Genomic DNA, 16,649 nt, shown 5'->3' on the forward strand with positions numbered 1-16,649 from the left:
ATGTCGATCAGCCCAACGCCGGATGGCCCCCCCATTGGTTATCTTTCGGACTTTGAGGACCGTATGACCTTGCCAAGAATCACTCTTGCCGATCAATTGCTCAAGGCAAAGCATGTGGAGTCAAGCGTGCTCACAGAACTTTTGGATGAGCTTGTATCTCAAGCCAGGCAAGCTGCAAAACAGCCAGCTCGAGCTGCAAGACAGTTGCCCAGGTCTTGGCGCGTCAAGGACGATACAACATCTGAGGAGTGCCTCGAACTATGTCAAAACATTCTCGTCCGCGAGACTGCCGAAGAGTTTTGTGCTTTAGGCAACTTGGCCAAGGAACCAGAGTTTGAGATTGAAGCCAATCCTTACAGTGATGATGACATCAAAGAGGGGCTGCTGATTCATCGCGTGTGCCCCAAAGGCAAGACTTTGAGCGACGACGACCTGCAGCAAGAGCTGAGCGACTTTCGAAGCACTCTGTTTATTTGGAAGGGCCGTCTTTGCCTGTCCAAACAGCCGTACGTGAATTGCCCTTGTCGCGAGGCTTCTTCCAGGGGTTCGATGGAATCTGCGTCTGAGGATGAATTGGAGGAACTTGATCGACTCGGAACGAGCCAAGATGAATCCGTGGCTTCAACATCGGCTGAAGACATTTTTGCTGCTGCTGCGAGCCCTGATGCTGCCGGTGGAGTTCCCAAAGCCCCCGGTGATGATCTTGCAGACGCTGTTGAGGCGACAAGCACATTGAAATGCCTGCTTCACCCAAAAGCGACCCTGCAACTGCCGTGTTGCGTGGGCCCCAGCGTGGGCCCCAGCGTCAAAGAAGCCTCCGCCCAAGGAGCCTTTGTCGATCCCAGTGTCATGAACATGCCTCCCTCACGCGTACGCAAGCTGTTTTCACTAGCAACCATGCTCACGACCCTCTCTTTGCTTGATGTGGCACGTGAGTATCTGACAAGACGGGTTGAGGAAGTCGTGGACGAGGAAGTTGCAGCCCTGAAGCACTGGCTCGGTGTATTTTGCCGACCACAACGACGTGAGTTGTGCCCTCAACTGCAACCACAACCCAGCGCCATGGTGGCGGATCCAAGCCAAGATGTCAGCGCACAAGTCGTGGCAGATCTTCGGCATGAGCTAGAAGTGGTGCAAGGTCCACCAGGCACGGGCAAGAGCACCCTCCTTTCTCGCGCGATCAACCGTTGCTCTGAAGCGGCTTTCACACCCTCTACAGTGCGCAGTCCTCAATCCCATGCCACATTGATCATTGCCGTTCAGAACAAAGCTTGCGAGAATGTACTCCGACGTCTTGTTGAAGACGAAACCTTCACGGATGAAGAAGTCCTTGTTCTGGGAACGGAGCGCAATGCCGATCGACTGGGTCCATTGCAGTTCCACTGCTTGATGCAAAGCCATCAAAGTCGAGACTCGTTTGTCAAGTATTTTCTCCACGAGTTTCAGAAACCGCAGAGTCCAGCCAGGCACAAGAAGATGCTCGACTACCTGGAAAAGGCTTTGCGGCAAGTGGAGCAGCGTCTCTATAGGACTGCCAAGATTGTCGTCGCCACGCTGGACTCAGTGCAACCTTTACTGACCAGCAAGCGAATGATGCACCTGCGCAGACGCATCAAGTGTATTTTTTGCGATGAAGCTGGCACCATTCCTGAATGCCGCCTGCCCACCCTCTCTTTCTTCTTGCCAAAGTTTGTTCTCATGGTCGGTGACACGAAACAGCTTCCTCCCTTCACTCGGCTGCGCTCCGACAACGCCCAAGACCCTCTTCCCCCGTTTGCCCGCATGGAGAAGTGTTTGGGACAGGCTGGCGTCCACATGCTGACGCAGCAGTATCGGTCGCATCCAGCGATCAGCGATTTTGTGTCCGAGAACTTTTATGGTGGTTGCTTGCATCCACACGAAAGCGTGTACTCACGCGTGTGCAAACCTGGGCTAGAATACTTTGAGGGCTTGCGCTACGAAGTCACTCATAGCGATGGTGATCACCAGGAACTGACGGTGGAGGAGCTTGGTGAGATCAGCCAACCAAACTGGATGCAACGGCTGTGCAAAGAAGCTTTGGTCGGCGTCGCGCGTACCTCCTATTTGAACCTGAGGGAGGCTCTGGCAGTGAAGGAGCAGTTGACGAGAATTTTGAGTCGCGTCGCCTCAGCGCAAAGACTCGCCTCAGACCCATCTACCTCGGAAGAAGCCCCAGCCGAGCCTTCGGCGACAGTCGACGTGATCACATTTTACAAGGCTCAAGTTCACGTTTTGGAAACGCTCCTGTTTGATGAAATTAAAAGGGGGGCCGAGCTGTACAACATGCGCATCGAGGTCAAGACCGTAGACGCTGCTCAAGGCTCAGAGGCCGATGTGGTCATCTTGTCCCCTGTGCGCTGCCACGCACGAACGGGCTACAAAACCCTTGGTTTCCTCCATGACGAGCGCCGCCTGAACGTGGCATGTTCTCGTGCACGTTACGCACTCATCGTCGTTGGGTGCTTGTCCTATGAACATGGGTGCGTTGACAAGCACCGAATTTTCCGCGAGTTTGTTGGTTTGGCCAAGCGTTCGGATCGTGTCCTACAGCAGAATGCCATGCCTGAGCAGAATGCCATGTCTGAGGACGATTTCTTCATGTGAGCGCTGGGTTTAGTCCTTCCTGGCGGCGTGGGTTTCTTCTGTTCATCGCGTCAGTGCGCGTGAATCGTGGTTCCTGCTCTGTTTGACTGTCAACAACATTAAAAAAAAAAAAATCAATTGAGTGTCACGTAAATATATTTGTCAGAAACCCAGGCAATACAATCAGTCAGGCCAGCGGAACATGACAAAGATAATCAGCGGGCCACCATGATGGATGTCGTGGCTCGGATATCGGCGACGGACAAGCCGACTTCTAGCAGGAATATACCATCTTGGACGGTCCAGGCTCGAGCACCAACGTCCCAGGCACTAAAGGCACGTGCGTTCAAGGGGAATTGAATCTGTGTCCGTGACCCTGGGCTGATCAAGGAGGTGTTATATCCACGAAGCTGGCGCGGCGGCTCGTCCTGGCCCAAGCCCGCAGCGGGATATGTCAAGTACAGTTGCACTACCGCGCGCCCGGTGTCCGGGCCAATGTTGGACACGGTGACGGAGGCGGCGCATTCGAGTTGCTCATTGCACCCAATGCCCAGAGCTTCAAAGCCCCATGACGTATAGGACAGACCATGCCCAAACGGGAAGAGCGGGAGCAAGTGGTGCTGGTTGTACCAGCGATAGCCCACCTGCAAGCGCTCGGTGTAGTTTGATTCATGGTCCAGGCCGGGGAATTGTAGCATCGTCATGTTGGTTTCGTTGAAGCGGTTGGGCATGGTAAATGTGAGATGCCCGCTTGGGCAGCCCTGCGAAATGCAAGTTGCAGACTGCAGTAAGAGGTCAGCGACAGCACCGCCCATTTCCTGTCCTGGGTAGCCCATGTGCACGAGCGCGGTCGTGGCGTTGATCCATGGCGCAACAAAGGCGCCAGGGGCAGCGGCTACAACGATGAGATGGGGCTGGACTTGAGCGATTTGCTCGACCAGCTCTGCCTGGTCAAGATCAAGCGTTGCTCGATCCTGATTCTCGCCAGATAGGGTGGCCAGCACGAGGACGGCAATGTCGGCGGTTTGGGCAAGCGCCCGTGCGTGGTGCACATCTGTGCCATTGGCGTACGAGACGTTGACGCCGGCATGACGCAGGCCGTCAAGCACGGTAACAATGCGCGAGGGTGTGACCGCACCCGAGCCAAATCCGCCAGTAATGGGGCGATCGTGTCCTGCTGTGCCCAGAACCGCCACACGGTGGTTGGAGGTGATGGGTAGCTGGTGATCCTGGTTGCGAAGCAGAGTCGCCGCGCGCAACGCAAGGCGATGCGCCACCTCACGCTGCTGGCCGTTTGTGACATTGGTACTGGCTGTCTGGTCAGGGTCGCGCGTGCGGTTGAACGCACCAGACACGATTAGGGAGCGGATGATGCGAGTAACTTTGGCATCAAGGACAGCTTCTGGCACGCTGCCGTTGCGCACGGCTTCTTCCAGAGGCTCCCCAAAATAATTTGGGCGGATGCTATCGGAAGCACAATTGAGCGGGTTTGTGGCATTGGGATGACTGCATCCTGGCATTTGCTGATCTAGGCCCCCTAGGGCCGAGGCAACGGTGGATTGGGTGCCTTGATAGTCGGAGAGCATCCAACCTTTGAAACCCGCCAACTCACGAAAGAGCATGTTAATGGTGTGATTGTTGGCACAGGCAAAGGCTTGGTTGACGCGGTTGTTGCCACACATGGCAGAGAGAGCCCCTGCTTGAGCAGCACCTTCAAAGGGGGGCAGGTAGATTTCCATTTCCGTGCGCTCATCGACGTTTTCGGAGACGGCATGGCGATCGGTTTCTTGGTTGTTGTTGATAAAGTGCTTTGGGTTGGCGATGATGCCCTGATCCTGAATGCCTTGAACAACAGCACGGGCTAGGGTTTGGCCCAGAAATGGGTCTTCGCCGGAGCAATACTCAAAGTTGCGCCCTGCGCGGGGTCAAGGGGGAGGGGGCGCCGTCAGTTTGTAGGGCAAAATTTGAGACATGTCTGCGAGATCGGGAAAAGACATGGGTTGTCGTGCTGAGCCACGCACCGCCCCAGGGAAGCCGGTGAATGTTCAAGCCAGGGCCAAACTGCACAAAGCAGCCCTTGCCAGCAAATTCGCGGCCCATGGCGGCGCCAAATTCATACATGAGTTCAGTATCAAAAGCCATCCCGACCTGAGGCAGGGTTGAGTCTGTCAGTGAGCACGAGGGCGCGCCGTGGGCTTGGGCGGTTTCGTGCGGGTATTGGTAAAAGCGATCACGGACCGTCATGCCCGAGGGGAATTGGGTGGATGTGCCAGGTGGGCCACGGAAGCCCTGGGGCCCGTCGTTCATGGTGATGCCTGGTACACCGAGGCGCGGCACGCCAAGAGAGAAGCCAACATAGCCGGCTTGAACTGGATCGGCTGCGCTTTGATTTCCGTGCACCATGCCTATCTTTTCTGCCAACGTCATCTGTTGCACCAGGGCCGCAGCGGCCTGCCCTGCAGGGTCAGTCTTTGAGACATCCAACCCCAAACACGCCCAGCACGAGAGCACCACCAGGGCCAGCGCGCGGGTAGTGGTCATCCTTCTTTTGGTGTCTCAATCGACCGTTGGTGTCAGACTCGACTACACCCGACGCGCAACACAAACCAAGGGTTAACAGGGATCCACCTCAACACAAACGCAATCACACACCCTCCTCCTCCTCCTCCTCCTCCCGTTTATGCCAAGGCATCGCGCGATCCGTCCTTCACCTGCACGGTCGCGTCCCTCACTGACGGCGTGTGTGTGTGTGCGTGTGTGTGTGTGTGTGTGCGTGTGTGTGTGTGTGTGTGTGTGTGTGTGTGTGTGTGTGTGTGTGTGTGTGTGTGTGTGTGTAAAACATCAACAAAGTATAAGTGTCACGTAACGTTAACTTCACAAGGAAAAAAGTTGTTTCTGACTGCCTTCGTGTTTTTAAGAATTGATTGTGTCACTTTCCCTCTTCTGTTTTGGACTTGTGCCTCTCTAATTTTAATATATTCGGTAAACTCTTTGTCTCTGGGAAGCAATCTGTGCTCAAGCCAGTCTCTGGATTTGTGTCTGATTCGCCGTTTCTGAAAATAGAGAGTATAGCGCTGTCTCTGAAAAAGATACTTGGTCGCTCCATTCTCTTTCACGACTCGTTTGATTTTTTTTGCAGACGGATCGTTGGTCGGTGGGTCGCTCGGTGGTCGGCAGCTCGGTGGTCGGCAGCTCGGTGGTCGTCGTTCTGGTTCTGGATGGGAGCCTGTTTGCGAGCTGGTGTGGGATTGGGAGTGACCTTTGGATTCTCAATCGGTTGGCTCGACGGACTGGACCACTTGGCAGCCGCAGGCGGGCTACACTGACACACCAGCAAAGATGGCGGGCAATGGCGAGGAAGACATCTTGCCGCCGCACATGGCTCGTCTGCTGACGGACAAGCTCTATGAGAAACGCAAAACGGCGGCGGTAGAGTTGGAAAAGTGAGCTTGCTTGCTTTTGGTGTTTGTGGCCCTTCATCGTGTCAGCTTCTTCCAGACTAAAATGACTTTCTGGGTGGCCATAGGTACATCAAAGACTTGCTCCAGCAGTCGCCGCAGAACGAGGCCAAGGTCCGCTCTGACTGCGATCCCTGTCGTGAAACCAAGCACCCACCTTGGTCCTGCTCATTGCCGCATCCCCAATACGCGTGGTGGCATAGGTGGCCGCCATTCTAGCGCATCTGCGCAAGAAGTATTTTATCAAAACCAATGTCAATGCTCGCAAGGGCGCTCTCATTGCCTTTGCAGCCGTGACCATGGCCGTCAAGCAGGTGGGTCCTTCATGTTGGCCATTTTTGTTGAGGGTCTTGGCCTCCATGCATGCCTTGGCCTCCGTGCATGGGCCAGTGACTAGCTTGTCATGTGTTCTGATTCCGTTTGTGTTGCCTGCTCGGCCAACGCCAGGTTTTGGGCTGCAGTCGTGAGTTCATGCAGGAGGTCGTCCCACCCGTTCTCACTGGCATGACCGATGAAGATGCGCGTGTCCGTTACTTTGCCTGCGAAGCCATGCTCAACATCGCGCGCACGGCCCGTGGTAATGTTTTGCCTTTTTTCAACCGTCTCTTTGATGCCCTGTGCAAATTGGCTGCTGATTCCGACCCCAACGTCCGCAACGGCATTGAGCCCTTGGATCGCACGCTCAAGGTCTGCCGCCTTGCCTTTTTATTGCTTTGGCGCGTGCCGATACTTGCATCGTGCCGATTTTAGACATGAGGCGAAACATCATCCGTTATTCATGTCACTCATTGCTACCTAGGATCTGGTGACTGAGCACGGTCAAGTGGACGTGGAGTCCTTTGTTCCCTTGCTGCGCGACCGCATTCGCACGACCGATCCTCGGGCGCGGAGAGTAAGTCTCGCCTAACCTCTCCCCTTGACTTCTGTTTCTGTTGTGTGGCGTGAAGCTGCTATGCGCCTGCACCGCGTGCAAGTATCAAGGCCCGTGAATAATGCTCCTCTTGTGGTGCCACCCGCGTAGTTTTTGGTATCATGGCTGCAAATTTTAAATGCCGTTCCCGACCTGGACCTCATCTCTGAGTTGCCAAAGTTTCTCTCTGGCCTCTTTGAGATTTTGGAGGAGCCCACTGCCGTCAGTTTGCCCGCCATTCCGTAATTGGGCTCCTGTGGCCGCATTTTGGTGCAAAAACAAGCCAGATCATTTGCTTACTTATTTGGTTGCCTCATGTCAGGAGATTAATCGCCTCTGCTTGATCGTCTGCAAGGAGTTTCTCAAAGCTTTGCCGGTGAGACTCTTGCATGTGTCGACAATGGACAGTCCGGTACTGTACCGGCTTACATCGCGCCTTGTGCCCACAGTCGGCTACGCACCTCAACACCCGCGAGCTCATCTCCATCGCCACCCACTACTGCTCATCTGAGCGTACGTCTCTCTCTTTTGTCCTCGAGCCGTGGTTGCTTGCCAAAAGTGCCTGGGTGTGGTGTTTGCCGATTTGACATCAGCAAACGGTTTTCCCGAGAGCTGGAAGGCGTAACACCGACTCAAGGTCTGCATTTTTGGGGTGTGCTGGGCCGATGTAGACTCGCTCATTAAACGGACCGCCATCTCCTGGGTTCGCGAGTTCTTGGAACTGTACAAGGTTTGTGATTGTCAACTGCTCATCCGATTCTCATTTTGTCCTGGTCATTCAAGTCCTGCCAAACTCAATGTCACAATTTGTCTGTCTGTCTCTCTTTTCAGCATGCACTGCTTCCCGCGGTGGCTGATTTGCTGCAATCCATTCTGCCAGCCATGAGCGATGCAGTAGACACGGCCCTCAAGTGAGTGGACCCATGCGTACCCATGCAACAGACTTGCCCGTATCAGCCTCTGCTGCCTATCCGCTCATGCGATGTGTTGTAGGGAACTCTCGCAAACCGTCAATCAAGGGTTGTTGCGTCTAGTAGCTGACAGCTCATCCGAAGGTGCTTTGCGCCTTCTCTCAATGACATTCTATGTTTGGATAACACTTACCACCAGCCTTCTTGGGTCAAGGTCTGATTTGCCTCATTTTCCTTGCACTCGCTTCTCAAAGAACTTGCGGCCTTTAATTTTGATAAGACTTTGACTGTGTTGGTTGGGCAATTGGCCATCGAGGTGAGTCCTGGTCTACCATCCTGGTGCTCGTCGTGCCCCGATGGTTACTCGACATGGTAGCTCTTTACCACAGCGTGACGCTCATTTCCTGGCTCTCGTTCACTTGACCAGGCTGTGGATACGCGACTTGCCGCCTTGCGTTGGCTTCTTATGCTTCGCGAAAAGATGCACCGCCAGGTTGGCTGCAGGGCCCGGCTTAAATTTCACAACTCGGTTGACCTAGAATCCTCTTATTGCAAGTGTGCCGGCCCATTTTATAGATGTATGATCACGTCGAATTGTTGATGGGGCCGCTGCTCTCCGTGTTGAATGTCAAGGCCGACAAGGCAAGCGGCGCACCCCGCTTTGTTGCATCCTCGTTTCTTGACTCAACGCTCGAGTCTTCTTGAGTTTCCTTCTGTCATGGCTGCTCTCTTCTGGTTTCTTCTCCCCCCTTCTCATCCCTGTCGGCGGCTTGTTGTGGGCTCTTTTGCCTGTGTAGGTCATCGACTTGGATTTGGAAGTTTTTGCGGAAATGTCGTCATCTGATGACGATGACGCAGAGGATTGTACAGATGCCGCACAGCTTTTCTTTGAAGGGTGCGTCAACACTGTCGTTCCTGTAGAGGGGTATTTATGCCGACTGCTCGTGCTGCGTCTCTCGCGTGCGTTTGCTTCAAGTTGGCCTCACGCGCTGCGCTTGCAGCACCATGGCCAACATCCTGAAGCTGTTTGATACAGATCGCACCCTGCTGGCACAGCGAGGTGCCTACATCATTCGCACATTTTGTCGCTTCCTTGGTGCCGAGCGCGTGTACCGAAGCTTGGCTGGTACGTAAAACCATTACGAATGCGGTTGGCTACACAAAGTTGTGCGGGCTGATGCCGATCTTTCTTTGGCTGTGCAGGCAGCGTTTTGTCTTCGGCTGATCCTGAGTTTGCACCGGTGATGGTGCAACATTTGAACGTCATCTTGTTGACGGCAACCGAGCTCTCGGAGCTTCGTCTTGCGATTCGCCAGTTAGCAACACCTGAAAGCAAGGCACTCTTTTGCGACCTCTATCGGCAAGTCCACCGTCTGCTGTTGCCCGCATGTGCTTGGTGCATCCTGCTTCTGCGAAAGCAGGCGCGGATCGACCATATTCACCATAACCTCAGCCCACCTCGTTGTTCATTCCAAACTTGTTTTCACTTTCTTCTTTGTGGCATCGGTAGGTGCTGGTGCTTTAGTCCCGTGTCAACCCTCTCCCTCTGTTTGCTGGGCCAAGTGTACGATCATGCCTGTGACGTGCTGGCCAAGTGCGGCCAGGCTCCGCCCACTGTTTCCTTCCTTGTGGAGGTACGTCTCAACCTGGGTCCATTTCACCACATTGATCATGCTTGTAACAAGGCAAGGGGTTCTCATCTTGGGCCACCGTGGTACCGCCACATTTGACTGGCGTGAACGTGTACCCAGGTCGATAAGCTGGTGCAACTCCTTGAGTCTCCAATCTTTACATATTTGCGCCTGCAACTGCTTGAGCCGCACACTTACAGCTACTTGATCAAGTGTCTTTATGGCCTACTGATGCTGTTGCCCCAGGTGAGCCAAGATCCCAGCCCCCTGCCACCCCCTCCTGCACGCCAATATGATGCTGTTACTCAATCCATTCGATTTTGGCTCCCAATCGTCCCCTATTTGAGCAGTCAACGGCCTTTATGACGCTCAAGACTCGCTTAGAGGTTATGCCAGTGGTTGCAAGCACGCTGGGGGATTTGGATCGGTCCGTGGCTTCGACGCGCGTTGATCTGTGAGCACAACTCTTTCCGGGTTATCAGACCTCATGTCGCGCTGCACCTCTTCATAGTGCCAACAAGGACAAGAGCAAGGGCGGCAACATTGGTAGCGGTCTACCCTTTGCAGAGCTCTTGGCTCACTACGATCAGATTCAGGTGCGTCCACCGGGGCATCTTACATGGCCACCTTACATGTTCACGATCCTGCACCACTCTGCCCGTAAGACGACCGTCATTCATGCTCCACATGCATCAACTGTTATAGGCGAGGGCAACGACGCATGTGCACGCCTAAGTTCGGCTGCGCTGCAGGTGTTGTGGTCAAATGGCTGAGCTTTTCATCTTGACAAGCGAGGAAACAGCGAATGAGAATATCTCGAGTTTGTCAAAACTAATTGTTGGTGATCATGAAATTCTTCGGGTTGTGACAAACGCAACCAACACACAAAAACCCAGAACTACGATGGATCTTGCATGGCAAGACGGTGCTTCGCAACATTGGCGCAGAACTGGCGCTAGCACATACACACATGAGAACACCCAAGTGACACGAGGGGAGTGCCAACAAGTAAAAATCAAAGGCAAATCGACTTTGATCACAGAAAGCAGCAACAATAAAATAAAAGGAAACACAGATCAGATCAGATTACAAAGGTCTATATTAGAGTAGCACTGAACACATGAGCGAGGTTACACGACCAAATTGCATGGGCTGCACTCTCGACACAGAGAGAAGAAAATAGCAAAAGGACTGATGTCGCAATGCCAGTCATCACAGCACGTGGCTGACGGCACGAGCAACTTCAATGCGACGTTCCAGCGCCGCTGCCCGAGGGACACTCAAAGGCACACGATTAAAGCGCACGACATGAACAGGTGGCATCAAATGATTCCACAACCGAAAAAAAAAAAAGCGGTGAGGCCAAAAAAACAAAAATCAAAACAAAGCAAAAGCAAAGTCTCGACCAGGCAGGCTTGAGACAAGGAACAGCCCAAACGTTCCAAGAGCAAAGCCTATGCCAGCGTCTTGTGATGCTGCTTAAAAGCAGAGTGCAGTTTGAAGTGCCAAAATGTCAGCACGCATGGCCTCCATGGCCTTGGCGTACTCGGCACGCTGAGCCTCGAGGACATCGATCTATCGCAGCGAGCGCGCGGTGTGCCAGACAGCAAATGAGGTGATGCGAAAATCATGCCGAGAAAGCAGCGCCGGTGATGGCCAGGCGGCCAGACGATCAACCCACCTCTTCATCATAGGCCTGGCCTCTTAGGTTTTGTTGCGCACGGTAGCGTTGCATGTATTGACGTCGCCACTCCTTGGTTTTAGAGCGCGGTCGCGCGTCATCGTCCTTGTCATGCTCAACTGAGTGGCAGGTATCAGCACCGCTTGTTGATCCAGCACTGTTCATGCTTTCCGGGCTATCAGCAGATAGAATGGGGACGGTACTATTTCCACTTGCGGTGGCATCCGTCGCTGAGTAGTTTGGGCCGAGCGAGCAAGAGGGGATCAGAGGAAAGGGGAGTGAGGGCGCTGCTTCAGTGATATCGGGACACAGCGCGCGCGCGCGCGCAATTTGCAGCACTGGGAAGCTTGAACGCGAGTATGAGCCTGAGACGTACTGCTCATAAACTGCTTGAGAACCACCATTGATTGATCAGCTCCCACAGTTGTGGCCAGAGCAATTGGTAACTGGCCTGCAAATGATCGAGGCATGGACCGTGGGTAAGATTATAGGCACAGTTCAAGGTTACAGGCACATTTCACAAAGTTATGGGCACTGTTCACAGGATGATGGGCACAGTTCACATATGCCACGGTAAAACCCAGTCGGGTGGCGACGTACCATCGACGGTCGGTGTGATGAGGAGAGAATTGAGACAGCCACGGTGCTGTGCAGAATTGAGAATCATCTTGACAACCTAAAAGTCCAAGGAAAATAAGGATGAGGGGTAGCAAGGCGGACAGAGTCATGATGAGCCGGCAAGGCGGTGCACCATGAGACAAGGTTGACAATGATGAACATACAGATGGGTTATCTTCCCGAATGGCTAGCATAAGGCTAGTGTTATCGCGCTCGTCAGTGATACGCAGGTCCAATTGCTCCGAGCCCAAAAGTACACCACAGCATGCCTCGGCGTTTGTAGCCGCCTGCACCAAAGACAACGTCACATGAGCAAAGCAGCAAAGGCAGCACAAAGACACAAAGTGCACATTGGCTCAGCTTCTAGCCAATGCACCAACGCACCGCCCAGTGAAGAGGAGTCCTAGATTGCCAGTCGGTCAAATTGGGATCAGCTCCCCGCTCGACAAGCAAGGCACAAAGTCGTTCGTTGTGCTACATGGCGCAACGTCCGGACCGCGTCAATGAGTAGAAGATGATGACACAGTCGCGTTTGTAATAAAAGGGAACGGCGCGTACCAGCATGCAGGCGAGATGGAGCGGGGTTTGGTGCCGTGAGTTGGTGTCATTGACATTCGCACCGAGCAGCAGCAGGGTGCCGCAGCCATCCAGGTCTTGCAGGTTAATTGCCAAGTGCAAAGGCGTGTAACCCTGAGGACAACGGGAAGTGGGGGGTGGCCATCAAAAACTGTGCCGGTCCACGGAACCGGCGCGAAGGACAAAGTGGAAAACGGCCGGCCATAGTCTCACATACCTCGACGTCGGGGCTGTTAATATGAGCGCCAGCTGAGACCAGGGCGGGAAGACAATGTGCGTTTTGGTGAAGCAGAGCCCAATGAAGGGGTTGGAGATCGTTTAGACGAGGCGCTGTTGAGTGTCGAGCCAGGCTGAGGGCATGGGCAAACTCTACGTCATCATGGAAGGCAATGGCTTGCAGGAGGGCTGCAGCCCAAACATCAGGACTAGCCAACGTCTCAAGCAAGTGATTGGCCTGAAACATCAGGGCCGGGTCGCCATTGAAGCGGGGCGGGGAGAGAAGGGCGGCATCGGACTGGGCGCCAGCCGAGGCAGCCATCATCTCCGAGTCGCTGTAATTGGGCAAGGATTCATTGCTGTCGGTGTGGCTTGCAGCACTGGCACTATGCGTCGTGAGCTTTGACATGCGCGTCGGCGGCTGGCTTTCAGAATCATCGTTATGTTGGCGGCGCTTGCGGGACAGCATGAGGAGCAGAGCGGCGCCAAAGGCAATGAGCACAACTACGGAGGAGACGGTGGAAGCCAACACGGCGCGTTGAAAAGCAGCCGCTCCTGAGCGAGATCCATCGCCGTTGGCTGTGGTAGTGGGTGGGGTCGTGGAGGTGGTGGGTGTGGTAGTTGCTGTGGTAGTGGGTGTGGTCGTGGAGGTGGTGGGTGTGGTAGTTGCTGTGGTAGTGGGTGTGGTCGTAGAGGTGGTGGGTGTGGTAGTTGGTGTAGTGGTGGGTGTAGTGATGATGGCGGCGGCGGCGGCGGTGGTGGTGGTAGGGACGGCGGTCATGTTCACATCACAGATGCGGCTCGGATCCAAGCTTGGCTGAGCCTGCGGAAGTAGGTTGCTGGCTACTTCTGATGTCGTGGGTATATCAAATTCATATCCATTGATCATAACGTGGGATCGACTGCCCACAAAGTCATGGCTGTTGACGCGAAGGTCGCGTGCCACGGCTGAGAAGGAAAGAATTTGGCTGACGTTTGCAAATACGAGGCGCATGTCAGTCTTGGTCAGGTCCAAGACAACGTCACCGAGGGAGGCGCACGCCTCGAAAACTACCAGGGTTTCTAACTTTGAGCTCTATCGTCATGGGGCAGGGTAGAATTACGTGAGGATTCAAGTATGGGGCAAGCCGTGACCACCTGAAAGCGAAGGCACATCGGAGCGTACCTTCCCGGCAAAAGCTTGGAAAACATCAATTGAGGCCAGGGCAAGGCGGTTTTCGATTTTAGCTCGATCGGCTACGTCCACGTGAAGCCGGGACACGTGTGTTCCAGTCAAGCTCAAGGCATTGATTTGATCCCGTGCGGGCGAGTTGTCGCAAAAAATCATGGAGTGGAGGGTGCGGTTACGACCGAGATTAAGCGTCACTTCAACGCCTGCCTGGGCGGCAAAATGAATGAGGACCGTGTCCAAGTGCACGGAACAGGGGGCATTCAGCACGACGGCAGAGGCGCCATTGTGGATGATGGTGATGATGACAGCTTCGGCGGAAGACAAGGGTTCGAGGTTGATAATGGTCGTGCCGCGGCGATTGATGACAAAGTTGAGTGTGTTGTTGAGTGTTGTGACGTTGGAAAATGGCCAGGTCCAAGTGGCGATGCTGGCAGATACCTCTGTCCCTGCTTCATCGTCATCTTCGTCCTCATCTTCGTCCTCATCTTCGTCCTCATCTTCGTCCTCATCTTCGTCATCATCTTCGTCATCATCTTCGCCCGGGCCAGCTGGAGTGCTGGCTGTGATATCTATCTGGTAATCTTGGAACGCATTGACAGCATCGGCTTGGGTGGGCAGGGCAGGGGCTCCATCGAGGACGTTCAGTGCTTGGCAGGGTCGATTTGTCTGCCGACGAAAAAGTATGCGAAAGAGTGTGTGAGAGAAAGGGGGGAAGCCCGTGCAAGTTTATGTCATGCGGTAAATGGCGTGGTGGGATAGCACGGGGTCTGTTTGCGCGACGCACCTGGTCCCAAGTGCTGGCTGCATGGCCCGAGGCCAAGCGCAGGGTGAAGAGACAAAAACACAGGACGATGCCAGAGTGAAACACCATGACGATCGTGCTGAGGAAACCCATTCAAGCAGCGTTGTCGTTGGGCATTGTGTCGCAACTCCAATGGCACAATGTCTTGGCGGAAGCGGTGCGAGCATGTGTAGTCGGGCTGGGAAGTTTGCCTCAACGGAGTGCACAGGCAGGCAAGCTTCGGCAAGGCGCGCGGTTGGCCCGAGGGCAATAATATGATGATGAGCGACTGTATCCGGGAGGGAGGGACCGCCGCGAGAACGAGGACGCAACCCGGGCCAAAGGTTGGCACGAGGGGTGTGCCCAGGGTTGAGTGACTTGAGGTGTGGCGTCTACAAGCCCTGCAGCATCAACCCCACACGCGCATACGCAAGCAAATCGGGCACGGTAAGAGAGTGAGAGAAAGAGCCAGAGCGAGAAGAAGGTGGGCAGGGGAAGGGGAAGGAAGGGGAAGGCAGGGGAAGGAAGGGGAAGGGGAAGGAAGCGAGGGGGCCAAAGGGTAGCGCCATGTCTTTTTTTTCTTGTCTTGTGCTTCTTGTTTCCCCCGTCGGCAGCCAGACCGGATGGATGCACCAAGGCAATCAAGGAGCAGATGCAGAAGCAGAAGTAGGAGAAGAAGCAGAAGAAGGAGAGGGAGAAGGAGAAGGAGGAGGAGGAGAAGCAGCAGAAGCAGAGGCGCGCGGGCGGGGCGCGCGGGTAGCGCAAAGGGCAGACCCACCAGCTGAATGTGGGTGTTGGTCTCTTGTCACAAGAGAGCAGAGACGGACCAACAAACGGCGTGATATCGGCAGGCGTCCTCGACTGAGAGAGAGAGAAGGAGAGAGAAGGAGAGAGAGGGAGCGTGTGTGTGTATGTGTGTGTGTTTGGGTGATTGGCCTGAGCCAGTATCTCCGGGGGGTTTGCAATTCAATGTCCGGTGCCGGGGTGCCGATGCCGGGGTGCCGATGATGCGTGTGCCGGCGGTGCCGCGAGCGCGGGAACGAGCGGGAACAACGACAAGGTGGAGATTGCCCTTGTTGTTGTTGTTGCACGCTCGGAGAGGGAGAGGGGTGGAGGGGGAAGAGATGTGGGGTAGGAGAGCAGGGGAGGAAGAGGGAGGGGGTAGGGACGGGTGTGGATGAGAGACTTGGGTGAGGTGGGGGAACGGGGTTTCGGTAAGTTCAAGGTGATAATAGAGAAGGAACAAAAGTGTTGTAGAGATGAAGAGAAAGTCTGTCGTTGAGAATGGATCACAGAGGGACACGTACCCCCACCATTGATCTTCAGAGAAAGAAAGATGTACCATCAACCGATGCAAAAGAACAAAAGAATCTTTGTCTCGTTGCCTCTTAGTAAAGCTTTACCACGCTCCATGCTATGCTATGCTGCAGCGGGCATAAGAGGACCATCAGCCAGTACTCGTGGAGGGTGTATAAGGTATCGCGAACAAAGGTCTTATGGATTGGCTGGGTTGTTTCGTACCCAAAATGGTAAAACCTCTGTAAACCTCTTTTGGCTTGGCTCTGCGCGACCCAAACCCAAACTTGACGCCCAGCCTGTGCGCCCATGGGAAACACAAAGGCAGGCGGGAGGGTGGCGACACAGCAACGCGACAAAAACATCTTATACGACCAAATAATGCCATGCGCGGCCAGACGTAACATGGCAAAAAGAATTGTGCCGTGGGACCTGAGCATCTATGGGGCATGGTGTGTCGCGTTTCCGTATCAGCAGATCGAGCGACCCATGACTAACACATCATCTCAAGAGGGTCTGAAAAATCTTTGTTCATGATGTCAGATAGAATTGTATTGTCAGACGACGAGAAAAACATTCATGTGGTAGCAGAATGATTGAAAGAAAAGAGCCAAAGGTGTGCTCCAGTGCCATGCGCCATCCGCGTCCCGGCGTGATGCCGCTGGTCTCTTGATGGCCCTGCTTAGTGGCCTCCTACTCTTCTCGCCCGCCCAAGGTAGCAGAATACACCGCCCCTAGTCCCCTGTCAGCACGTATTCAGCCAACCGCAGGGTGTGCGGAGCGCCCCCCCCCCCCC

The 16,649-nt window shown here is 54.4% G+C and overlaps 4 protein-coding genes across 4 annotated transcripts; 2 read left to right on the forward strand and 2 right to left on the reverse strand.

Annotated features, from left to right (window-relative positions):
• On the forward strand, nucleotides 1–2,625 carry MONBRDRAFT_6568 (uncharacterized protein; the record flags this gene model as incomplete). The annotated part of the gene is made up of 1 exon (XM_001743755.1): nucleotides 1–2,625. One exon carries the CDS (start codon nucleotides 1–3, stop codon nucleotides 2,623–2,625), a length of 2,625 nt encoding a protein of 874 aa, XP_001743807.1.
• Nucleotides 2,626–2,819: 194 nt separating this feature from the next.
• On the reverse strand, nucleotides 2,820–5,145 carry MONBRDRAFT_6569 (uncharacterized protein; the record flags this gene model as incomplete). The annotated part of the gene is made up of 2 exons (XM_001743999.1): nucleotides 2,820–4,519; nucleotides 4,626–5,145. The coding sequence occupies 2 exons, from the start codon at nucleotides 5,143–5,145 to the stop codon at nucleotides 2,820–2,822; spliced, it is 2,220 nt and encodes a 739-aa protein (XP_001744051.1).
• Nucleotides 5,146–5,943: 798 nt separating this feature from the next.
• On the forward strand, nucleotides 5,944–10,249 carry MONBRDRAFT_23728 (uncharacterized protein; the record flags this gene model as incomplete). Its single annotated transcript, XM_001743756.1, has 21 exons — nucleotides 5,944–6,047; nucleotides 6,131–6,176; nucleotides 6,266–6,376; nucleotides 6,510–6,749; nucleotides 6,862–6,954; nucleotides 7,084–7,194; nucleotides 7,256–7,348; nucleotides 7,422–7,485; nucleotides 7,644–7,702; nucleotides 7,804–7,883; nucleotides 7,966–8,027; nucleotides 8,138–8,199; nucleotides 8,311–8,376; nucleotides 8,681–8,778; nucleotides 8,885–9,009; nucleotides 9,087–9,198; nucleotides 9,394–9,517; nucleotides 9,635–9,760; nucleotides 9,865–9,941; nucleotides 10,026–10,110; nucleotides 10,220–10,249. The coding sequence occupies 21 exons, from the start codon at nucleotides 5,944–5,946 to the stop codon at nucleotides 10,247–10,249; spliced, it is 1,968 nt and encodes a 655-aa protein (XP_001743808.1).
• Nucleotides 10,250–10,993: 744 nt separating this feature from the next.
• Nucleotides 10,994–14,647, reverse strand: MONBRDRAFT_23729 (uncharacterized protein; the record flags this gene model as incomplete). Its single annotated transcript, XM_001744000.1, has 10 exons — nucleotides 10,994–11,089; nucleotides 11,196–11,425; nucleotides 11,572–11,646; nucleotides 11,796–11,871; nucleotides 11,978–12,100; nucleotides 12,198–12,287; nucleotides 12,372–12,503; nucleotides 12,607–13,680; nucleotides 13,771–14,442; nucleotides 14,561–14,647. 10 exons carry the CDS (start codon nucleotides 14,645–14,647, stop codon nucleotides 10,994–10,996), a joined length of 2,655 nt encoding a protein of 884 aa, XP_001744052.1.
• Between the last annotated feature and the right edge of the window lie 2,002 nt (nucleotides 14,648–16,649).

Source organism: Monosiga brevicollis, genomic scaffold (assembly GCF_000002865.3).
Source record: "Monosiga brevicollis MX1 MONBRscaffold_4 genomic scaffold, whole genome shotgun sequence".
NCBI classification, from domain to species: domain Eukaryota; class Choanoflagellata; order Craspedida; family Salpingoecidae; genus Monosiga; species Monosiga brevicollis.